Source organism: Mchenga conophoros, linkage group LG12 (genome assembly GCF_057382185.1).
Source record: "Mchenga conophoros isolate Kocher_MC1m ecotype Shallow Benthic linkage group LG12, M_conophoros_male_GT1.1, whole genome shotgun sequence".
Lineage (NCBI taxonomy): Eukaryota > Metazoa > Chordata > Actinopteri > Cichliformes > Cichlidae > Mchenga > Mchenga conophoros.
In genome coordinates this window covers 21,337,545-21,362,266 of record NC_140537.1, presented here as the reverse complement: position 1 = coordinate 21,362,266, position 24,722 = coordinate 21,337,545, and the positions used below count along the sequence as shown (strand labels likewise).

Here is a 24,722-nt window from a genome sequence, read left to right as displayed (position 1 = left end):
ATTGTTAAAAACAGCAAGAGCCAAAAACACATACTTGGCATTCTTAAGGGAAGAGTCGACGTGAAATCTGCGCCGTAATCATTACAGCTGGAAAAAAAGAAAAGGAAAAGAAAACGACCTTCATGTAGGAGGATGACTTTAGCGGAGGAGGACGCGCAGATGATTTCCTCCACCTTAGGGGGAGGATCCGTCCACGTAACGCGAGGCAAACTCACCGCATTTTCTCGCATTAGCGTTTCCTCCTTCAGCCGTGATGCATCAGAGTAATGAAGCGGCAGTCTGGAGATGACCGTGGCACCCCCGCTCACAGCCAGCAGTCTACATAGAAGAAGAGACCGCTGCTGAACCTCGCTTTCATTCGGACGTTTTTGGTGATTTTTTTTTTTTTTTTGCGTAAAGAGGGGGAGTGACTGTTTGTTAATAAAGCCATCATCGTAAAAAATTAAAGAAGTGAAATCTAGAGGATGAGCAGCTTAGGTCATGTACCCACACGGGTGAAATCCAAGCGGACTGAGGTCAGGCTCGGCGCGGAGAGGGATCATTTTGACAAGCAGCAGGTAAATATGCAGGAAACGACGGGTTAATGCCCGCTGTGGGATGGACGGTAAACCTGGGTTTTATTCAGGCCTTCGGTGGCTTCAGAGGATGAGTGAATATCTACTGGATAGGCCACAATCCCTGTCCCCAAATTAAATGTTTAATGAGTGAATTAACTGCCCAGAAGGCGTCGCAGCTTTACCAGTGGCCACTGAAAGAGCCCACGAGGGATGCCCCCTGTGTGTGTGTGTGTGTCTGACTGACTGACTGACTGACTGTATGGCCTATACTGGAACATTAAGCCGACCATAAGTACAAACTCTTTGGCATAGCGTTGTAAATTTGGACTGTTTTAAACACAATGCTGAAAGTGCTTTGCCATTGCGCACTGAAGTCATTCCATTGGTATCCCGGTATCATGCTCATCTAGTCCTTCCGGTTTGGCCACCTTTTCCCCTAGTATAGGCATCTCTCTCCCCGTTTTTTTTCCTAAACCACCTTCACGTTTCGTTTCTTTGTTGGTTGTTGTGTTTTGTTTTTTGAAAACATGAAAAATAGACCCTTAACTTTGACAAACTATCCTAAAACATCACCTCAGTTTCTTTTGAATGTGTGCAGTGAAGAAATGAAGGCTGCCCTCATTCCTCACACAACAGGTGCTTTGTGGTTTCTGCTCCTTACTCCACTGCACTGTTCCATACATGGCGAAGAGCTAACCCGGGCACTGGTGGATTCATGTTGTGCATTCGTGTTATTGGCTAAAGCCCCGGAGACGCTATGGCTACATTTTCAGGTGGAGAACACAGATACACCAGAGCCGAAGCGAGTTGAGTAACTAAACAAACAGCTGTCCGGCCGGTCAGGCTTACAGCCCTAATTTATCTGAACTGAGTGGAGCGTTTCCTCCGCTGGGCGTGTGTTTTACTCGGTGTTTTATTTGCTTTTGACGCACGTGTAGCGAGGTGGAGCTGAGGTTCTCAGACTACTGTGGCTCAGCAAATGACAAGAAGCAGGTGTGGCTTTGCTTTCAAAACTAGGCATTGTTGTCAGACTTGTAGTTTATGTTCCTTTGTGTCAAACGATACATTGCACGTAAAATATGGGTTTCAGGGAGCTGCTCAAATTCTCAGCATAATCAGGTCTAGTCAAGGGATTTGGCACAGTGGATCATAAACTCCTAAAGCAAATACTTCAGTGGGGGGTCCTCAGAAAGAAAAGCTGCTGGATGGATTCAGAGTGTGGAGGTAGGAGGAGTCATTTCCAGGGTACTTAATATGAATAGAGGAGTGCCACAGGGATCGTGTCTAGGGCCACTGTTATTTATTTAATGTATAAACAGTCTTTGGTGGGATCATGCAGTTCAGGGCTCTTAGAATGAGTTAGTATCTCAATAAAAGTACTTAAGATTATAATTGACACTCTCTCTTTTACGCCTCACATTCAGTAACTAGTGAGAAACCTTTTACTTCACCATTAAGTCCATTCTGTTCTTTTTATTGCCTTAACCTTTGTCTTTGCTGGATTATAGTGATGGTGATATTTACATGCACATCTTCACAATGCTTACACATGCTGGTGCACGAAGATTTATTACAACTTTAAAGCTTGTCTCATATCAGAAATGAGGTATAAGCCAATGACTTTTATTGATGACTGACTTTATTGCCGCTGATGTTTATAAATTCTTTATTTTATTGTTTTTTTTTCACCAGCTGTGTTTTAGTGTAGTTTTGTGTACTTCTTCCTCAGTGTGTGCTCTGCTGATTGTACTGCTGTTTGTCTTGGCTTGGCCACTCTTGTGAGAGATTTTTACTTTTAAATCTCCAGAGTTATATTTTCCTAGTGAAACAAAGGTTAAACAAATAAATAAAATTCAAGCAGCAGTCGAGCTGCATTGACAACTGTACCCGGTCAAAATGCAAATGAAGTCCTGGCAGAATGAGGAATCTGGACTCCTGTCTCAAATAGTGTGCTAATTGCATACAATTTATACAGACTGTTGCTTTAAATGTTGCATAGTGTTGCTAAAATGTGTTCTCTTAATTTAATCCTGTTATATTAAAGAGGCTGCTGCATGTAGTAGGGAGAGCTGAGAGACTGAAGCTACTCTGGTGCTGCTTTTTATTATTTTTTTACTTCCACTCTCTCTCTCTTTCCTCCTGTTTTGCCTTTTCACGTCGACCTCGGTACCAAGGTGAACCGTCTCGCACAGCAGCTTGTGTGTTTTTGTGCGCACTGTACTGTTTGCACTCTGTTGCCTGAGTAAGCACCCATGAGAGGCAGAGGTAAGGGGGGGATGGGAGTAGGAAAGGGCAAATTCAGCTACTCAGTGGGAGTAGAGAGAATGAAAAGGTTTCTGGTTAACTGTTTAGCCACTTTACTCCACAGGTCACTGCATGTTATTAGAGTTTGGGTTTTTTAGGTTCTTAGTAGTTCCAGCCTTGTTGGTCTGTGCGCAAAATCTATTACAAGAAGTGACTTTGATACAGAATGTGCACATTCTTTATATTTACATAACAAGCCGTGTTTGCCTGTGACATCCTTATATTTTCACTCATAACAGGCCAGTGGTAATCCTGCTGTCATGGTTTGGTGCTGAGATGTTTGAGCCATGGTTTCATTATATTTATGTTCCACAGCTACTAATATTAATAAACGGCATGTGAGTCACGAGCTAACAGCTCAGCGAACAGCATATGTTTTGTTGCTATTTTAATGCAATAAAGATAATTCAGTTAGATATAAAACTGAGTCATGACCCAGTGATCTCCATATCTGCAGCTACTCTTCCCTTGTGTTCACTCCAAGTTCATTCATCTACACTGTCATCATACCTTTTTAATGCATGTACTTCATCCAGTCCTGTTAAAGGTAACTAAATATGAGCCTTGTTGGCTTTTTGTTTTCCTTGTAGCTGTTACTATTCATGTTTGCTCCAGCTTGTAAACTTATTGAAGGACATTGTGGTGATAGATTCATTAAAGTCGACCTTCATTCTGTTTGGGGCTCACATTCCTCAGCCTCCCCGTGGAGGTGTACAACTCTGACTCATTCCTATGGTAGGTGTTATCCAGGCCTGCCGCTTTGTCACCAATTTGCTTCATAATTCTTATAGACAGAATTTCTAGGCGCAGCTGTGGGGCTTCAGGCGGGTTCGGTGGTCTCAGTATGTCCTCTGTGCTGTTTGCAGATTATGCGGTTCTGTTGACTTCATTGACCGATGACCTACTGCTTGCATCCAGTGTGAAATGCTGGGGTTAAAGTTGGCACCTGGATTTCTGAGGTCGTGGTTCCTAGCTTTAAATGGGTGCCTTGCCCACTCCAGGTTGGAAATGAGTTTCTTCTCTAGGCAGAGGAGTTTAAGTATCTTGGAGTTGTCGTTGTGAGGAAGGAAAGAAGGATGAGGGTGACTGGTGCTGCGCTGGGTCTGTAGTGAAGAGAAAGACGAGCAACACTGTTGCTTTATCGTTTCAAGCTTCAATTATGGCCACGAGCTCTGCGTAGTGACTAAGGAGAGTGCAGATAGAAATGGTGGAAATGAGCTTCCTCTAAAGAGTGTGAGGATTTCAGACTCATTTCCTCCACATCGAATGGAGTGCTGCTCCTTACCTCATCCTCCTAAGCTCTCTCCCTACTTCCTTTAAGGCTTGTCTTCTGATTGGCTGCACCTCTGAAACTGAGGATTTGAAGAGTAGGTGGGTGGGGTTGCTTGCAGGAGGTAGCTCAAAGAGTGGCTTTGGCACCCTTGGAGACCACGTACTGATGCTGCTGTTTGGGTGGGCGATTCCATAACCGATGGTACAGTTATATTTGGTAATAACACCACCATTTATTTCCCACTTTCATGCATTAATAGTGGATTATAAACCAGATCTGAGGGATTATAATTTGGATGAAAGTCAAATGAACTTTTTTGCTTTTGGGTTGGGAGGTTGTTTTAGATGTGGTGTTTCTTTTGCTCCCTGTACATCGTTTCTGTTAGGACAAAATAAGACACATGATGTGGAGTACTGTTAGGTTTATTGCCTGTGTTGATGTGGGAGAAGCAGAATGAGTCAGTCATAAAACAAGATAACAACAAAAGATGTTAATAAAACACCAAATGAAAAAGGCCATTTGATCTGAGAGGATATTTAAAATCACTGAAATCTTTGATTCTCCATTTCTATGGTTGATTTTTGACCCTGGTTTCACTTTTTGGTATGCCAGTCATGTGATTTGTTACCATTAACTCTACCTGCAGGTAACCTCAGCTAAGAGACGTGAGCTGTGTTCATGTCTGCGCTTGACCTTGTCAGCCAGAGCCTCAGCAGCACTCTGTTGAATTAAGCTGATAAGAACCAGCAATAAGTGCTCGTGCCTTGGGGCGTTGAGTCCAGTGTGAAACAGTTCTGGTGTCATTTGACTTTGTTAACTTCACGCACTCTCATCTAAACCACAATGTCCAAGCACATGGACATGCTGCTGAAAGCCAGAGACGACCAGGTAAGCTCAGACGTAAGGAGGTTGAAGGCATTAAAGCTACGTGCTTGGGGTGTGCACTGTGTAGTAATGCTAGCTGGCAGCAGACCGTATGGCAGGCCTCAGGGATTAGTCCAGGCTTTTTCTTTCTCTCACTTCTCCTCTGTGCTGGTCAGAGGGTTTAACCACATCTGAACCAGCCTCCAGGAAACGGTGCCGGCATGTTTGAAGCTCTCGGACTGAATGGCTGTGTTAGTAGAAAGTTTGGATTTCATCTGACTTTACCGTGCCATAGGCAAATGGTATCGCTGTGTAGGAGCGTTTGGTGTAGGCTGATGTGAGGCTAGATAGTGAGACCTAGTGCTGTGGGTAGAGGCTGACTAACAAGAGCTGCAGCTGATTAATAGATTAGCAGAAATTACCCGATGCTGTTTTTATTAAAGGGTTATCTGATTTTTTTTTTAATTTTTAAGTTTGCATTGTGATATTTGATCTCATTAATTTTTTGGATTTGTGCAGACCCAACAAGTAAGCAGGCAAATATTGAAAAATAAATTAACGTAACTGTTATTTGTTTGTGAATGGTTGCTAGTTTGACCCCTGTGGGCCAAACCAGCACCTGTTCCTTGCCTAAGGCATTTAAGAGTGTGTGTATACTGGTGCTAACCCGTTACAGCTTAGAAAGTGCTGCAGTAAAGATTGTGGCTGTAAATCATATAATGTACTTTTTTTTCCCCCCAACAATATCTTTATTATTTTTTACATTTTAATGACTTGCAAACAGTCCAACATTCTAAATACTACATGAACATACACTCCTCTCAGACAGCAAAAAGAAAACACAAGTCGTCAGATTTATCACTCCATTAAAGGCCTAAATTTGTCATTATCCCAAATCAAATGTCATTGCCCTCAGTCCTCGTCGTCCTCAGATAATACAAATCCTTCTACAAAATTCACAAATGGTCTCCACACCTTCTCAAAAACATCCAATTTCCTTTTCAGTATACATGTTATCCGCTCCAATGGCAAAGCCACCATCATTTGTTTTATCCACTGTGTGATACTCGGTTCCCTTGTTTGTTTTTTTTCCATTTTAGTGCAATTAATCTTTTTGCTTGTAACACATATAATGTACTTTTATCATTTTTTTTTTTTTAAACTGTATAAAGCATGAGCTTGTCCTGTTGGCTGTCTCGCTGTTTTCTGACAGTCAGCCTTTCTGAATGTACTATGAGAGTCTCCCTGCAGCCTCGCTGCTCAGCAGCCATCTGTTGAGGCCTCTGTGCCAGGCTCTGTGTGCCAGAGCGCGGCCCCCATCCAACCCAATCTTCTACCCCAGCTGACGGCCTTCCTCCTCCAACAAGCCCCTCATTGTCGCACAGACAGCCACACTCGCACTGTGAAAACGAGGGACTCGCGGTTAATTTGCGTCAGAAGCTTGTGGGAAGGGAGGGTCTCCTGTTAAGCGCTACACCCCTTCTCTAACTCTGAACCTCAGTCTTCACCCACAGTAGCCCCTCTGTGCTCTTCTGTGTGTGACCATGCTTCTTCTGGAGCTTGTGTGCATGGATCAGCGTGGTGGCAACCTTCAGATTAAAGGAGCTTTCATAATGTTTTGTTGGATAAAGCAGAGCTGCCACTGATACGTGATTATGGTTTAAAACATAAACCTTTCTGTGGTGTGGACTTCCCCGGTCAGTGTTTTAGACAACCGGGGTCTTATCAAGGCTTTTATTTTAAGCTTCCACTGTATATTCTGGTCACATGTTTGTGTTTTTAAAAAGCTTTTCTATCAGGAGAGGTAATTTGTGATAAAAGGGAGGGTGTGATTGAGCTGCGTGTCCGATTTTTCTCTTGTACAGTGCACTCGTTCTAAAGCAGACCTCCTAAATCATACAAATGTGGTTGGATTCAACAGCTGTGATGTGATGGGGACCAGTGACAATGCTAGAATTTCAAGCTTCATACAAATACTCAGGAAAATACTTGGTACTATTTTCATGAAGACAAAACAATTAAGTAGGTTTTTAAAGTTGATTGACAGAGAGTGTGTGGTATTCAAAAAAACAAAGCAGGTTGTCCTGTGTTCGGTGACTGGGCTTAATATTTTCATTCCTGATCCAACAGACTTCACGTTGGTAATTTAGACTGCTGGTTGATGCAGTTTTAGAAAGTTTATATAGAGAAATAATTTTTGTTAAATTAACACCTTCTATTATACCATTAAGATAGAACTTTATTAATCCCTCGGGTGGGTTCCTCTGGGAAATTCGATTTCCAAAAAAAAGCACAGCAACGACCGAAGTTACAGTTACAGAATTGTTATATATATATATATACACACACACACACACACACACACACACACACACACACACACACACACACACACACAGACAAATATAAATGAAATATACAAAGGGGATAAATAGAATAAAAAATACAAGTGAATTGCACATTTCAAGTATTGAGTCTATTGCACTGTTGACTATTTACAAAAAGTATTGCACAAGGTATTGTACAGTGAGGTGAAGAGGCACTACAGCTTAGTTGTTCCCCCCTCCTTTGTCCTCCTGTTTCCCCTCCCTCTCCCCTCCAGAGAGGAGTTAAACAGTCTGATGGCGTGTGGGACAAAGGAGTTTTTAAGTCTGTTAGTTCTTGTCTTGGGGAGAAGCAACCTGTCACTGAACAGACTCTTCTGGTTGTTAATGGCCGTGTGCAGAGGATGTCTGGCATTGTTCATAATGTCCATCAGTTTCTTTAATGTCCTTTTCTCTGCCACTGTCACCAGAGTGTCCAGCTTCATGCCGACCACAGAGCTAGCCTTCCTGATCAGTTTCTCCAGCCTGGATGAGTCCTTCTTTGCTGTGCTGCTCCCCCAGCACACCACAGCATAGAAAAGTACTCCAGCAACCACCGACTGGTAAAACATCCTCAGGAGCTTCCTGCAGATGTTAAAAGACCTCAGCCTCCTGAGGAAGTACAGTCGGCTTTGGGCTTTTTTATACAGGTGCTCTGTGTTGCATGACCAGTCCAGTTTATTGTCCACCCACAGCCCGAGGTACTTGTACTTGTTGACCACCTCCACCTCCTCCCCCTCTATCTGAACCGGCAGTGGACCTGCTCTGGACCTCCCGAAGTCCACGACCAGTTCCTTAGTCTTTGAGGTGTTGAGTTGCAGGTGGTTTGTGTGACTCCATGCGACAAAGTTCCTCACCAGACTTCTGTACTCCTCTTCCTGATCATCCCAGATACACCCCATGATGGCCGTGTCATCTGCAAACTTCTGAATATGGCATAATTCAGAGTTGTAGCAGAAGTCAGAGGTGTACAGGGTGAAGAGAAGAGGGGACAGCACAGTTCCCTGTGGTGCTCCTGTGCTGCTGACCACAGTGTCAGACGTGATGTCCTTCAGCCTGACGTACTGACGTACATTACAGACAGGACTCGTAACACTAACATGATCTTTTATTAGTTGTAGCTGCTAGCTGGTTCCGTAATGATATCAGTAAAGCTGAAGGGTAACGTTACCTTCGGCTGCTTCCTTATTTCCTCCTGGGTTAGAACAGCAGATGGATGAACATGCTTGATCTGGCAAAGATTACAGCTGCTTCCCAAAGCTTAGTTTACGGTAATGAAGTAGTCAGTTTGCAGTGTTGCAGTATTTGACTATTAAGAGCAGTTTTCAACCATTGCAAACAGGCAGTTATCCAAAAACCCAACTGCAACTTGCTTGATGTGGATGATGCTGCGTGTTGGTCGAATGCTGATTGGTTGACAAGTGGGCCAGAGCAGAGAATAGAGGGGCATGCACAGTTCACCAGGAAAAATGCAGTAAGAAAAGTACAGATAGCAGCTGCAGTGGACATTGTTGCTTTAACGCTCATTTTCACTTCATCCATGCATCTATTTTCCTCTGGTTATCCATTCAAGGGTTGCAGTGGGGCTGGAGTCGATGCAGAGCACGATGTAGGGTACACCCTGGACGGGTTGCAAATCTGTTTCAGAACTTACACATACAACCGTCCAGATCTATGGATGGTTAGAATCACCAGTAAACCTAACACCGAGCATGTTTCTAGGCTGTGGGGGAAACAAACTCAACACAGAAAGGCCTCAAACTGGACCTTGAACCCAGGACCTTCGCACCACTGTCCTGGGTTTACACTCTATGTTGTGGTCAGGCTTTTGTTTTTTCATAGGCAAGTTTATCCACTTGTTACATTACCTCATGTCCATATTAAGTTTCTGCTGTCACCATCCAGGAAGTTGCTGACATCTGTGAGTGCGTAAATTATTCTCTCAGTGATTAAATTAAAAACCTGCATTTAAAAAGTTTAAAAAAAAAAAAGAGAGACAGAAATGCACAGGAGGAATCGACGGTACTGAACAGGCCAATCAAGTAAACAAGATGATGTCCCTTTGCATTATATTTGTGCTCTTTTATGTTTGTCCAAATTACCTCCCAGATCTTAAATTCCTCACAGCTATTGTGTGTTTTTCCAGTTTGCTCCACTTCACTAACCTGCTGCGAGCTTGCATGTTCTGACAGAAACAAGAAGGTCTGGTTGATTGCGAAACGTCAGTGGGACACTAGTCTGGAAATTAATGTTTGTGTCCTGTCCTCCCCCCCCCCATTCCTACTGTGATTCTCACATGCATATCCCACCTCTCAGCCTAAATTTAGCGATGACTGGGATCACAGTGGTCCAGCGTAATTGTGCTGTCTAGACTCTGCTTTGATCACGATGCAGTCATTATGAGTGATTTCAATCTTTCATGTTCCCGAAAGGAAACGCGATGGTCAGCAGTGATTTTTATCAGAGATGTTACTTCTACATGGCTCTGCTGTACAGCATTTTCGTGCTCTACCTACAGACACATTTGTAACGTCTATTCAGATTGCAGTTTTTGTTTGTTTGTTTTTACAAAAGTTTTTCTGGAAATCATATAGTTCACAACATTGAGTTTCATCCAGGCTGGGCTTGTACCTGTTTTGTTTACATAACTTGTTCTTTTGCAAAGCCTTGACCACTGCTTTCTGTGCTGATTTCAGTAACTGGATAGCGTGGGGAAAAACGCTTTTATGTGAGTGGCAATGTGCCATGAAACAGCAGCTGGGCACACGTTGTCTCACACTGTGGGGGGGGGGAGGGGAAAAAGTAAACTTATGCACGCAGCTCTGTCTTTTTCTTGATTGGGCTCTCATGTTAAAGAAATTGTTTAATAGGGCTTTGATCATAATAAATGTCACTTTGAGAGAGCAAATTTATTTCCAGATGGGATTCTGAAAAATAAAATAAAATGCATAAGAATGTTTAAATGAAGACTATTGAGAAATATTTTTATCACAAAAACTATGAAAATGATCCAGAAACCACTGTCGAGACATAGAGGTGATGATGATGGCACTGAGTGGTTGTGTGTTCTCCCTGTGATTGATTTAAAATGCGTAAATCCCCAGGAGGAGATTGATCCCCGTGTGTGTTTCCGTGTTTCCCTTCCTGCTCCTTTGTCAGCGGTGCTCGCTTTACCTGCCGAGCAGGTTGTAGATCAGCTCTCTTTGTGTCCCGTAAATCTGATGACACTCCGACTCTGACGCGCCTCATCAGCGGGGTTATGGCAGACATTATCTTTCCATGTGGGGTTGGTCTCTTCTGATCGCAGTTCCCACAGAAAAGCAGTAATAAAGTTAAGTGGTTTTGTTGTCTCACTTGGGTGGCACAGAAACATTCAACGTGGATTATCTTACTAGAGATGAGATCACACTAAAAGCGAAGGGAAAGTTCATGAGGTGCAGTCACACTGATGCACTTTTATGATGACCTTTGTCCAATTGTGAGCTAAATTTAGTTCACTGTAGTCAGCGGGATGGGTTGAAATTAGTCTAATCAAAAGAGGACAGCCAGAAATCCATCAGTACATTACTGTGTACACAGTGCAGTCACTGTTCCTTTGACTCCAGTCAATGTCGTACAACTGGTTATCATTTGTTTTGCTTCCCAGTTAAGGTGCAATGCATTATGTTTGTTATGTCTATTGTAAGTCCTGCAAATGGAAGTGATGTTTGTGTGGGTGGAGAATCAAGACGTTCAGGCTCTAACAACCTCTCTCTGCTTCTCTTTCAGCTCAGCAGCATCAGCAAAGCCATCAATTCCACTGAGATACCTGTGAAAGAGAAACATGCTCGACGTATCCTCAATAATAAATCTCAGCAAAATGACTTGCACACAGGCTTGACATGGTAGTTGCCACCTCTAAACAAATTTTTTTTTTTAAAAAAAAATAGTCCTCACTTAAAATAAAAAGGGACATTGATGGAAAACGGAAGCGTTAAACGCCACCTGATTAAGCAAACACTCCAAAGAATATGAGAGAGCATGTCACTTTTATGATCTGGTCACACTTCTGGTCAAGTAGCAGGCTGGAACCCCTGAACAGCAGGAAGGTCAGGAAAAGGCTGCGATATTTCTATGATTGTTCCAGCTTTGTTTTTCATTACATGTTTTAGTCATCGTGTCGAGAGCTGAGCTCGTGTTGAGCATAACCGGCACAGACAGACTTTTTGTGGCTATCCATTAGTGAGTAATGATCCCAGATAGAGCTGATTCAGATCTATCATAAAGCTGGAAACCATGTTATTGGAAGCAAAACAAGGCCACAGAAACAGATTTTAAATATGCTGCAGGAACATGAGGGGAGAGATGCATGATGTGATCTGACTCAAGTTGAATTTGCTCATCGTTGTGTCTTTAGTGCTTACCAGAAAGAAAGAAATGGATTATAAAATGCACAGTGCTGTGATGGTTTTTGCTTCCTTAATGAAGGACAACAGGAATCATATTGGGCACTCACAGGGAGAAGGGAGCCTTCACCTTCTGGTCCTACGCTCTGGGCTTCACTTTTCCCAGCAGCTCCATCCTTTGCTGGAAGTTCTGCCATGTGCTGCACAAAATCCTGCGAGACGGGCACCGCAATGTAAGGCACCAAGTACCCTCCTGCATTTCTATTACTACCTAAAGCGCCAGACGCTGGAGTGCAATTAAGGCAAAATTTTAAAACCTGTGACTGTTTGAATATTTTGTCGTACAAATTATTCAAAGTTTGAGTTTTTACTCATTCAGCCTGTTGTCTTCACAGGTTCTACAAGACTGCACGAGACATTACAGCTCCATGGTTGAAATTGGGGAAATATGGGTGAGTCCTTGGATCTTATTATAGTTCAGAAACTAATCATAATTTTAAAAAGGCAATTTTATAGAGTTTTGTTGTTGTTGTTGTTTTTTTTGGGGGGGTTTTGTTTTTCCTTTTAAACTTGCTCTTCTAGTGTTGTTAAATAGTGTAGTGGTTTACACATTCACCTAACAAGGTAAAAAAAAAACTGATTCAGTCCAGGGAGGAGAAACAAATCGTGATTTTTACTTATGGGGCATAAGTAAGAAATGCCAAATTAATGCAGGCAGAGTGACCCGCTGTGGCAAGCCCTTGTGCTGAGAGCATCTAAAAATTGCTCTGTCTGGTAGAAATGATGCCACCTGAAATCTGCTTTTGAACAGTTTGACACCCTGAAGCTCTTTCATCATTAAACAGCCATCGCTTGTTTCACTTTCGCTTTCTTCTGTACCAGCGTCCACCATTTTAGCCAGCTGGTCATCGCTACAGGTGGCTAATTTCCTTAGTTCCTTCTTACATAATTTAGGGATTAATAAAGTGAAACAAAAGCACTGGCCTCTCTCTGTTGTTGGTTGAGCCTTTGTTTCCCAGTCAAATCCAGAAATGAATATTTTTTTAGCTGCTACATTGTTCAGTCAACATTTGGCTCTTTTAATGATGAATTAACTCGAAAATGCCTCTTGCCCATTTAACCCATGCTCTTCTCACTCCTTGGGGTTTTCAGGGCAACCTCCATGACAGATACGGACAGCTGGTGACTCTCTACTCGAAGCTGCTCTGCACAAAACTGAAGTTTCATACGAAGGTAAATGCACCGTCACTCATGTTTTACATGCACTTTATGTGAATGGATAATTCAACCACATTTGCATTACAAATCTCATGAAGCTGCACCTCATTGTAGCATGGCGATATCCCAGCAAACCTGGAGATCACAGATGAAGAGCTGGAGCGCGCTGCAGGAACAGACATTAATAATGTGTGAGTTTCATAATATTTAATGGAGCTTTAAGTGCCTGTGTAGCCTTAAATCCCTGTCTTCCTCAGTCTTATACTGCTGTCAGCTGCATTTGTTAATAAAATAAACAGACAGGCCCAGTTGCTGTGTCATTTCGCAGGGTCATAGTTTGAGTGCGTGTCCTTCTCAGTCTAACAAAGGTATCAACTTCTCTCCTGCAGCTTCCAGCTCTCTGTGGAAGTGTTTGATTACATGGACGCAGAGCTGCGGCTGGCCGAGACAGGTGAAAACAAAAACTCATCCCACCTTTCCTCCCCTCTGTCCTTCCAAGGAGGCGTAACCTGAGTCGAGGTTGAGAGCTGCTGCCTGCTGACATTATCTATTAATGCACAAAAGCTAAGAGCCTTTCAAAACAGGACTGTCAGCAGCTCTCAGTCTATCTGTTTTCACAGACTGCAGTTTGTTTTCTTCATGAAGTGGCTTCAGTTACTCTTGGCTCAGTTTTGACTCGTCATTGTTTTTTTGTTTTTTTTGTTTTGTTTTTTACTTGTGAGGAAATGCTTGCAATTAGAAGACATTAAGCAACTTCCTCCAGTTTAGCAGTAATGCTATGATCCTCCCAGTCCCTGCAGGGCGGAGGTCCAGCAACACGTATCAGACTGTAAACAGAATTTTGCAATGTGGTTGTCATATCAAGAAAAATATTCAACTCAGAAATTTTCAAAATAAAATGCAGCCAACTAATTAAGTAGCAAATGCTCTCTCTTTTTTCTTTTTTTTTTTTCCTTTCAGTGCTCCGACAGCTTAACTCGTCCCTCGCCATGACGACTCTCACATCAAGCCAGTGTCGCCTGGCTCCGCTGATCCAGGTCATCCAGGACTGCAGTCACCTCTACCACTTTGCCGTCAAGTTGCTGTTCAAGCTGCACGCCTGTAAAGATGATTATTATTCATTAATCAAATGTCATTTAATGTTCTGTGACTTTAATGATTTAAATGCTTGGACCATTTCATCAATTTTAGGTCTCCCTGCTGATACTTTGCAAGGACATCGTGATCGTTTCCACGACCAGTTCCACAAGTAGGTGGCTATGAGTAAAGAAGGGTGACTGCATTAAAAGTTTTTAATACCTGTGGAAGCTTTGCAACTTAATCTTGCCGCTCCCAGTCCCTGCAGCTCTTGGAACTAATGCAAATGCATCCCTTTCTTTCTTTTGTCCTCCAGGCTTAAGAACTTCTTCAATAGAGCCAAAGAGATGATCTACTTCAAGAGACTCATCCAGATCCCCAAGCTGCCTGAAGTAAGAACACAGGGGGAAGAAGGGAGGCAGGATGATGATAGTGACCGCCTCCATTTTGGGGCGTCAACATCTTTATCACAGACCCCCTACTGACATCTGCGGTCTGAAATTTGCAGAAATCTGTACATAAAATTTAATGTCTTCTCTTCTTAGTCCCCGCCTAACTTCCTGCATGCAGCCTCACTGGCGAAACACGTGAAGCCAGTGGTGGTCATCCCCAATGAGGATGAACCGGAGATGCAGGATGACGACGATGACGAGCCGGAGCCGCTCATCGAGGTCGACAGCGTCACAACCTCCAGCGTACAGGCTCAGCCACAGGTACGGCATGCTACACCCACTCAAGTACTCAGGTGTTACCATACTGCTGTGTGAGCTGTCTGTTACATTTACTGATTCCCGCTTTCAGCAAGTGGACATATTTGATCAAACCTTCGGACCTCCAAATGGAGGCTTTGACGACAGGTGAGCTAGCCTGTTTTTAACTGCGAGCCTTCATTGTTTCAATGGTGTCGGGAGTTTCTTTGAATGGGACTCTTTTCTCTCCGGCAGGGACCTCCAGATTGAGACCCTTAAGCGGGAACTCGAGCTGTTGAGAGCAGAGCTGGAGAGGGTGAAAGCCGAGGTAGGAGCTGTTGAGAGTGAATGGCCTGTTGCATGGACTTAGACAGTTTTGTGTGTGTGTGTGTGTGTGTCTGCATTTGACAGTGCAGGGCTTGGTTAGCTCCGTGCAAAAGAATCTGGGTCATGTGTTGGGAGGATGTGAATACTTCTGACATGTAGAATGTGGCAAGTAGCTTCTGAATGAGATGACTGACATTGCAGACACAACTTCAGCTTTCATGCAAAATGTCTGGAAGAGGAGATTAGCTGGCCCAAACTTTTTATATAAACATGCTCATGTCTCTTTTTCCTCCTGTAGGCTCAGCGTTACATCACGCAGCTCAAATCCCAGATCAACAGTTTGGAGGCAGAGCTGGAAGAACAGCGTGCGCAGAAACAACGAGCCCTTGTGGAAAATGAACAGCTGCGCATGGAGCTCGAAGCGACCCGCCGCCGCAACACTGAACACGAGAGCTTACAGACCACCTTCATCGAGGCTGAAAGTAAGAGTCACAGTTAATACTCTTACAGACTTACAGACTGTTATCATCAACGAAAATGTAAAAAATAAATAAATAAAAAATCTTTCTCCTTGGTCTTGTCTGTGCAGAAAGGGCACAAGCCACTGAACAGCGGTACAATAAGCTGAAGGAGAAGCACACAGAGCTGGTGAGCAGCCATGCTGAGCTGCTTCGGAAGGTATACACAGACCGCAGACCAGTCCAGAGGTGTTGGCTTTAAATTAGATGTCAGCATCTGGCTGTGGGTTGTAACATCAAGTGTGTTAATGTGCTGACAGAGTGCAGACACTGTGAAGATGCTGTCAGTAACCCAGCAGACCCAGGAGGAAGTAGAGAGAACCAAACAGCAGCTGACCTTCGAGATGGATCGAATAAAGCAGGAATCTGACATGAAGGTTGATGGAGTTTTTGCTCTTTTCCCCATAAAGATGACCTCCCATGTTGAGGAGTTTTAACACCTCAGTATATATATCAATAAAGATGTGGTTAGATGACCCTTAGAATCGGTTCTGTTTTTTTGGGGGCGAGCCCCAGTAAGTCGTACAGGCAGAAATAACCTTCACTAACTTCTAATGCACGGTCATTCTGTTCTGGAAGCAGGCCTAAAATGAAATCTCCCCCAGTGCAGAAAAGAGACACAAAGGTTGGTCCAAGTTACGTGTATAGAAGATTAATGCTGTTTTCCATCACTGTAGATGGAAGAGCAGAGGTTTGAGGTGGAGAGGGTGAAAAGAGAGCTGGAGGAGAAGATGGCAGAAGTGACCCGTATCAAGGCGACCCTGCAGAGCAGCGAGAAGGTGAGCATGGGGTAACCTTCATGGCGTCTAGCTAACTCATCTCGATTTAGTCGTCAGTTTAGGCGTGCTGCACGTTACCGCCTGGACTTTTCCTCCGACATTTGCAGCCATCTGCCTGTCCAGGCTCCGCTCACTGCTCTCTCTTTTGCCAGACGTCGGAGCAAATTAACAGCTCGATGACAGCTCTGCAGACGGAGAAGGAGCGTCTGATGCGGTCTGTGAGCGAGAAGGAGGCTGAGCTGTCATCACTGCGGCAGACTGCGCAGCTGCAGCAGTCGTCGCTTCAGCAGGAGCGAGATAAGACCAGCAGGGAGCTGGGAGAGCTGCAGGGAAAACTGAAGGAGAAGGTCAGTCAGGACACAAGAGCCAAGCTCAGCGGTCTCTGCAGAGTGCTATTTTAAACCTGTTTGCCAAAGCAACCCGGATCATAAATAAATGTCCCAGAAATGCAGCAGTCAGTCCATTGTATTTGTACTATATGGTTACATTTACACCTGCACACCTGGAGATCTGAGGTTTCCAAATACCCTTTGTTTTCTATACAGTTACAAATTTTTAACACATCATGCCTTATAAGCTGTTGGATAAAAGTTTGACCATCTAATTATCTCATTCTACCGCAGTAAAGGTTTTTGCTTTTTCCCTATTACTGCTGCAACAGTGGCAACCACATTAAAGCAGCAATGCGACAGACTAAATTCACCTAGCAATAGCCAGAAACCTCCAACAACCACTCCTCAGACAGTTTGGGAACATTTATTTTTCCATTGTGAGCAGAGATTGCCACCTGGTCTCTAGTCCTTAGATGTAACAAGAGTATGAATATCACAAAAACGTTCTTACTTCAAAGTCTCTAAAATCTAAGCAAAAGTATGTTGACAGGCGAGCTATAGGCTGATGCTCAGAAGATAAATTACAGCAGAGAGACAATAATTGGACCAGACATCGTGAGTAAAGTAAATGTGCGATAAAGTCAACACAAAGTTAAAGCAATGAAAAAGATGCTAAACTAAATGTGAATATAAAGAAATCCTGATGTAATAAAGATGACATCTGCTGCCTTTTTGAACTATTTTTGAAAGTAACTAAAACACTGTGGCTGTACACAGACATTTACATCTAGCTCTCCAACAGCATGCTTTGTATATATTTGTATATTTTAATAGTGCCATAAACCTGTATGTAAACCTGTGTGTGTATAAATGTAGACAAGTCAGGAGGAGAAGATGAAGCAGAAGCTTCTGGAGGAGCAGTTTGCCCTGCTGCAGGGAACTATAACAGAAGCTGAGACCATCATCCAAGATGCTATTGCCAAGCTGGATGATCCCCTCCATATACGCTGCACCAGCTCTCCAGGTTCGATTCCTGTGCTCAAAAATTTAAATGGCAGAGCGTGTCCCTAGCTTGCTGACCACATGCATAAATATTGATGTCTGTTGCAGAGATTGAGCGGCCTCTAATCTTTTGCTGTCCTCCAAACAGATTACCTCATAAGTCGGGCGGAGGCTGCACTTGGCTCCATCGACAAAGTGAAAAAGGGCCATGCAGATTATCTGAGAAACATGAGCGGTGAGTTCTCTCCGCTTCGGCTCGGTCCCGCTGACCTCGTGGCTGCTCGGTAATCCTCGTTGATATGGCCTGCTGCCCTCTCACTGTCTGATCTTGTAACCAGATGCTGGCACGCTGCTGAGATCTCTGACCCAGTTCTCTCACTTGACCGCGGACACAATTGTTAACGGCAGCGCTACTGCACACATGGCACCCACTGACCATGCCGACAGTAAGGAATATTTTCTTGGCTATTTTCTTAACTTTGTACTTTAAAAAAAAATGTGTTTATTGTCCACACCATATGCTGATATGCAAGCCTTTAGTCTTTAAGTACATGTTAGAATTTAGTTACTCGGTGCATAAATGATGCAGAAGTATGACTGATGATTAATCTTCGACGCCCCGCAGAACTGACGGAGAACTGCCGAAGCTGTGGCACTCAGAGTCTGCTGTTCTTGGGGGAGATGAAGTCCAAGGCCACGCTACAGAAGGCAGACCCAGCCACCATTCGCATAATCATACAGAAGATCCTACACCTGGGTCAGGTGAGGGAAAACATATATTTAATGGGAAGCATGTACTCCAAAGCATTCAGGAACTATTTAACTGAGCCTGAAGAGCCTTTTGGTTCACCATCTGAGATATGAACAGCATGTGAAGCTGCCATACTGGGGAAGCTGCTTGTGGGCAAAACTGCGGACATTTAGAAAAATATTACTGCATTTTATAATAAATATAAATGTAATTATATTCTATGCCAAAAACTCTAAATGTAATTATCTTATTACATTTAGAAAAATATTACTCCTAATATTGTACATCATGTCAGTCTGCTATCATACCGCATCATTCCTATAAGCCAGAGGATGAGGCCACTTTACAATGTTTACACTGTTAAATGTTAAATGATCCATCTTCATGTTTGAGGTTAAAAACAGGAAGTGGTAAGGATGTAGGTCAGCAATCAGAGTTTAAAGGCAGCGTGAATGTAGAAAACTCAGGTGGATTACTGACACATGAACTATTTAACAATCTAAAAAACAGACTTCCACAAGAATGTCAACCAGCCTGCTCCTCAATCTGAAAGATTTTAAACATTTTTTTGATTATTTAAGTCCAGTCTGCAGTATAATCATATAATACATAATACTTTGGGGGGTTTATTTAGACGTGGTAATCCTTTCAGTTTTCACCTGGCTTCTTTGGAAACAGGAGCCTTAAAGAGTCAGTTATTGAATTATACTCCTTATTAGCAATGTAACCAACCATACACGTTACCACTGAGCTCTACTTCAGGCTCCAGTTTTTACCTGTGTAGGTTTAAACAAAATATTATTTCTGGTCTTATTGACTTTTTCCCAAACACTTCCGCTTGTACCATCCAGGAGCTGCGGCCAAAGGGCTTGGACGTTCGTCAGGAGGAGCTGGGAGACCTGGTCGACAAGGAGATGGCTGCAACATCTGCAGCTATTGAGGAGGCAGTCCGCAGGATCGACGTAAGTACTCTAACTTGAAGATGTTAATGTTATCTGTGAAGAACAGACTTGTACTCTGCAGTGTATTAATTTTAAGAGATTACCTTTTTTCCCCCTGTACATTTAGGAAATGATGAGTCAGGCACGAAAAGACACCACAGGAGTTAAACTGGAAGTCAATGAAAGGTTTGTTTATCCTGTTCTTGTTTTTTTGTTTTTTTCTTCATTAAACACAATCTTATAAGAAGATTTCTTCAGATCATATTTTTATTCTTATTAGTATCACCATGTTTATTAAAGACCAAAGCAATTTAACTCTCTGTACCTCCCACCCCGCACTTACAGGATCCTCTTCAGCTGCACAGACCTGATGAAGGTACTGTACTTTAATTTCTTTCATTAGCATATGTACTACACTTCTGTTTTTTGAATAATCCAGTCAACTAAACCTTTAGCTTTCTTTAGTCTTATTCTGTGCTTTTATCCTCCTCCATCTCCCCCAGGCCATCCGCATGCTGGTCATAGCATCCACCGACTTGCAGAAGGAGATTGTCGAGGGTGGGCGGGTGAGTCACACTGTTCTCGCTTTGAATCCAAAAGTGGCAGCTTGTTTTGTGTTTCTGAAATCAGAGTGGGCCGCTCTGTTCCATTCAGAAATATCGGCTAACTGTGCTGGTGTTTTTCTTGTAAAGGGCGCAGCCACCATTAGGGAGTTCTATGCCAAAAACTCTCGCTGGACAGAGGGACTCATTTCTGCTGCCAAGGCGGTGGGATGGGGAGCCACGGAGATGGTGTAAGTTCTCATTGAATTTCTTTGCATCTGAAATGAATGATGATTCTTATTTGAAGCTAGTGGTCTGCACCATTTGAGCAACAGGAACTGCATCCACAGCTGTTCTGAGTATCCATTTACGACCTTTTAACAGGAAGTGTAGCCTGTCATAGGCTGAAGCATTAATGTCGTGTGTTTGCCCGATTTCTCACAGAGAGTCTGCTGATAAGGTGGTTCTGCACACGGGAAAATATGAGGAGTTGATCGTCTGCTCTCATGAGATTGCTGCAAGCACGGCGCAGCTGGTGGCGGCTTCAAAGGTAAGATGTACACACAAAGGTTAAAGATTTTCTATTAGGGCCCCGGTTTAGCTAAGCCATGTGGCATATGATCGCCTGTTCATCCTACTAAGAGTGGCCAGCCCAGGCTCGAATCTGACCCGCGGCCCTTTGCCGCATGTCTTCTCCTCTCGCTCTCTCCCTCTGCTTTTCTGACAGTCTCTACTGACCTTATGAAATGAAGCCAAAAAAGCCCCCAAAATTATTAAAAAATGTTACATTAATAATATTACTGCATAAAACTGAATTTAGACTAGACTTTACTTCCTGTTTATTCCTTCGGTGGCTTTAGAGGGCCTTATTGACTTTAAATGAAGGACCACACATTGAACAGTTGCTAGAACTGGGGCTAATTTACGTTAAACATAATGAATCTGGCAGATTATTTTATTGCAGGCCTGGGTTCTTCTTTCTAAAATCAAAAAGTTCCTCTCAGGAGATGTAGCAGCACCTCCTACAGGTGTTGGAAAGGTGGGCCCTGTGGGCTAAGGGTGGACCATAGTGCCCTACCCCAGGCCTGACTCCAGCATGGGGAAATGGTAAAAGTAAACCTGTCCTGGGCGGGAAGTTAATTTTATTTATTTTTAGTAATGGAAAGATTGCGCATCTCAGCTGGTTTGGGAACACCGTGGTGTCCCTCTCGAGAAGCTGTTGGAGGTGGCAGGTGTAGATGGCACAACCTGCACCCTGATAAGTGTTAGAAAATGGATGGATTAAAAATACTGACTTTTGTGGCTTTAGAGTTTGAATAGTGTAATCTTGTCTCATACCACACTCTCCGGTGCTCTCAGGTTAAGGCAGATCGCCACAGCAAGAAGCTGACAAAACTCCAGCACGCTTCTCGCCACGTGAACGAAATGGCAGCTAACGTGGTGGCCTCGACAAAGACGGGCCAGGAGCACCTGGAGGACAAAGGTGAGTGGAGTCTGATGTGTGCAACCGACCGTCATGAACTCTGATGAGCATCTAATATGGCTCTTTCACCCACCTTTTATTTGCAGATACAATGGACTTCTCTGGGTTGTCGCTAATTAAGCTGAAAAAAGAAGAAATGGAGTCACAGGTTAGTCATGGGGCATACTGAAGCATGCCTGCCTGATATTTACTGTGAGGCTGTGGAAATCTCACATTCAACACATTTCTGTGAATTGTTCATATCGAGTTTAGTGAGATTCAATCTGTATTTTGCTGTACAGCTTATGTAATTCTGCTGGTCTAATGTGGTGGATGCAGGAACAAATACCTCACTTAATTTTTTTTTCCCCCCCCCCTCTCCTCAGGTGAAAGTGTTAGAATTGGAGAGCATGCTAGACAATGAGCGTCTGCGCTTGGGCGAGCTCAGGAAGAAGCACTACGAGATAGCCGGAGTTCCTCTGGACCAGCTTGCCGAGGGGAACGGTGAAACCTCCTCGCTGGTCAATCCTGTCACCATGTCACCAAAACCCTTAAAGCCCAGTCTCATGAAGAAACCTCCGCTGGCCCAGAAACCCAACATCCCACCCAAAAATCAATTTGCATACAGTGTGAGTTTTAATTTCTTTTTTCTTTTTTTTGCAGATCATTGCTCTCAGTAGGAATGTGTCTGATCGGTATATTATCTGATGTACATCAGCTTTTTCAGGAAAAAAATCTAATTGAATGTAGTAGGCTCAAAATCTCACTCATCAAATGTGATCCACTTGGTGTTGCTGGATTTAGAAAATGAAAATGTGGCTTTTTTCTGAATATCAACTTTTTTTTTTCCCTCTTTGGTGCAGTTTAAATAAATGCCTGAGCAGAAGAATGAGAAGCACTAACAGGATGGTTGGACTGAAGAGGAGGAAGACAGCCTTTTTGTGAACCTGCACTTCCTTTAAGTTGCATGCTGACAATCCTCTAATCCTGCTTCTATTGTCTATGTGTCCTGCTTTTATTTGTCTTTCCTTTTTTTGCCAAAATGGACCAGAAGCCTGATGTTTGATGCTTGATGTCTGTTGGTTTTTTTTATTATTATTTTATTTTCATGTTATTGTTAGGCATCGAGAACAAAAGGTAAATAATAAAGTTTTGGTTGTATTTGAAGTATTTTTTTTCTTCTCTATATAATTTTAAACCATTAAACACTACTCCTGCTTTTTAAAATGCAAACCTCATCACTGACCCCAAATCGACAGCATATCTTGAACTTGTAGGATTGTTAGATTTGATCATCTTCTTTTCTGTTTTGGGGTTATTTTTTTTTTTCGCTGTTTTGGATGTTTGTCACAGAGCACATCAGTTTTCTCAGCGTACACTGTATGATATTTGTGGTGTGGTGGGTTTTAACGAAAACTGGGGGAATCGCTTGCATCCACGTTTCACAAATTTAACATACCTCCAAGCTTCGCCTTGACGATGGATGCCATTCATGTCCTGTGTAAAACTGCTTTCTTTCTCAAGAATACAAGATTTGTCTCAGAGGCCTTGAATAGTGATGTACCAGTGCACTGAATGATACCTGTAGAGACATACAGTCTGTATAGGAGTGTGCAAAGTATTTATAGCTACACTCATCTCTTTAAATACCCCTTTACTAGCAGAGAACCTGGATATTATGTCAAATAGATGCTGTAGTGCTTGCACACACATACTGGCTGTAGGTGTCCTTAATTATCAAATGCTTCTTTCAGGCTGAATATGCAGATTTAGGTTTTAGTAGTTGTATGATATCAAGGTGTTGAAGTCCTTGCTGCCTCTAGGAGCCTTTTCTTATAGGGTCTTACAGGTTCTGTTCTTTCCTCTGTATGAAATGTCTTTATAAGCTCAGATCTATTAATATATTTTAGTAAAGATACTGGTGGGGTTTTTTTTCCTTGTAACATGAATGAACAATAAATGTTTAAATTTTAATGTGGCATTGTGTTCATTCCTCTTCTCAGATTACGGATGATTTTAAGGAGATTTCATCAGTAACCTTTTCATATCTGATTGTTGATTATAACTATTTTTGTCACGCTGGTAATATTAACAACAGCTGAAGTTTAAAACCAATAACAAAGATTTGACATGCTAGTAAATATTGGGGACCAGGAGCTTTCAATCTTTCTTTACTGCAGTCGTACAGATGAACACAGACCACACATGCAGCAGGCATTAGTTTATGGTTATAAATTGTGAGCTGAGGCAAATCTAGAGCGGCAGATGGCATATTACAAATACAGTTAGGTCCATAATTTGATTGATTTAAATACACTATAAGAATGACTGAACTCCAGACTTTCAGCTTTAATACAAGGTTTACTGATTTTTAGAGGCTCTAACAAATATGGATCATTTTTAATACTTGGATTAAAATCATTCGCAGTTGGTGACCGAAGTGTGGAACCCATACACGTCAACGTCATCAAATCCTGTGTTCCCTATGCTCTGCTAGGCCATAACTGCAGACGCCTTCAGTTACTGCTTGTGGGTCTCTCTTTGCCCTCAGTTTTGTTTGTAATAACTGAAAAGCTGGTCTGTCAGGTGATTTCTTTCCCTTCACAAAAAATTTGGTTCCTTTATCAGTATGGATTGGGCCATGTCATATCTACTTGCATTTTCCAGTGCTGTCTGATCAGTTTTCAATATTTGGCTGAATCAGAGCAGAGTGTACACCTCTGTACCCTTAAGAATGCATCCTGCTGCTTCTATCAGCAGTCACATCGATAGCAACCACTAGTGACCCACTTCCACTGGCAGTCACACATGCCCATGCCATAACGTTGTGTGGGGAAAATCCCAGCAGGTTCTGAAATACTCAGACCAGCCTCTCTGCCACCAACAACCATGCCACGTTTAAAATCACTTAAACCACCTTTCTTCCTCATTCTGATGGTCAATTTAAACCTCAGAAGGTCTACATGAGTAAAAATGAATTACTGCCCTGTCAGTGGCTATGTAATGGTTAATGTATCTGTGTAATTCAAACATCTTACTTTCCATTGAATAAAGATACATAAAACAAACAAACAGTACATTCAGCATGCCCGGCTTAATGCTGAATAATGGACATTTGTAACGATGTCAATACGCATGAGCTTGAAACCACAAAGAAGAGGTTCAAAAGAACATTTCTAACTAGAACCGTTTTAATTGCAGCCTTTTGTGCATTTTATATATATGAATTTTGCAAAACTTACCTGGAAATTTACAATAATAATAATAATATTAATAAACGCTTTCAAATTATTAATGACTAATTCAGACAATTAAAAAATAACACTGAACATATGAAC

The 24,722-nt window shown here is 42.7% G+C and overlaps 1 protein-coding gene across 2 annotated transcripts; it reads left to right on the top strand.

Annotated features, from left to right (window-relative positions):
* The first annotated feature begins 204 nt into the window (after nucleotides 1-204).
* hip1rb (huntingtin interacting protein 1 related b) lies at nucleotides 205-23,358 on the top strand. 2 transcript variants are annotated; one of them, XM_085294462.1, is made up of 32 exons: nucleotides 205-557; nucleotides 11,130-11,193; nucleotides 11,837-11,979; nucleotides 12,142-12,198; nucleotides 12,899-12,979; nucleotides 13,079-13,155; nucleotides 13,354-13,415; nucleotides 13,925-14,065; nucleotides 14,156-14,213; nucleotides 14,358-14,433; nucleotides 14,587-14,754; nucleotides 14,843-14,898; nucleotides 14,986-15,058; nucleotides 15,356-15,539; nucleotides 15,647-15,735; nucleotides 15,836-15,952; nucleotides 16,253-16,354; nucleotides 16,507-16,701; nucleotides 17,563-17,710; nucleotides 17,837-17,923; nucleotides 18,027-18,134; nucleotides 18,314-18,450; nucleotides 19,291-19,401; nucleotides 19,508-19,566; nucleotides 19,726-19,756; nucleotides 19,884-19,946; nucleotides 20,073-20,173; nucleotides 20,367-20,472; nucleotides 21,282-21,405; nucleotides 21,492-21,553; nucleotides 21,771-22,013; nucleotides 22,248-23,358. In XM_085294462.1, exons 1-32 carry the CDS (start codon nucleotides 465-467, stop codon nucleotides 22,254-22,256), a joined length of 3,225 nt encoding a protein of 1,074 aa, XP_085150588.1. In that variant the 5' UTR covers nucleotides 205-464; the 3' UTR covers nucleotides 22,257-23,358. The 2 variants fall into 2 exon arrangements, with proteins under 2 accessions (XP_085150588.1, XP_085150589.1); XM_085294463.1 differs by lacking the exon at nucleotides 205-557 and adding an exon at nucleotides 4,879-5,022.
* The last annotated feature ends 1,364 nt before the right edge of the window (nucleotides 23,359-24,722 follow it).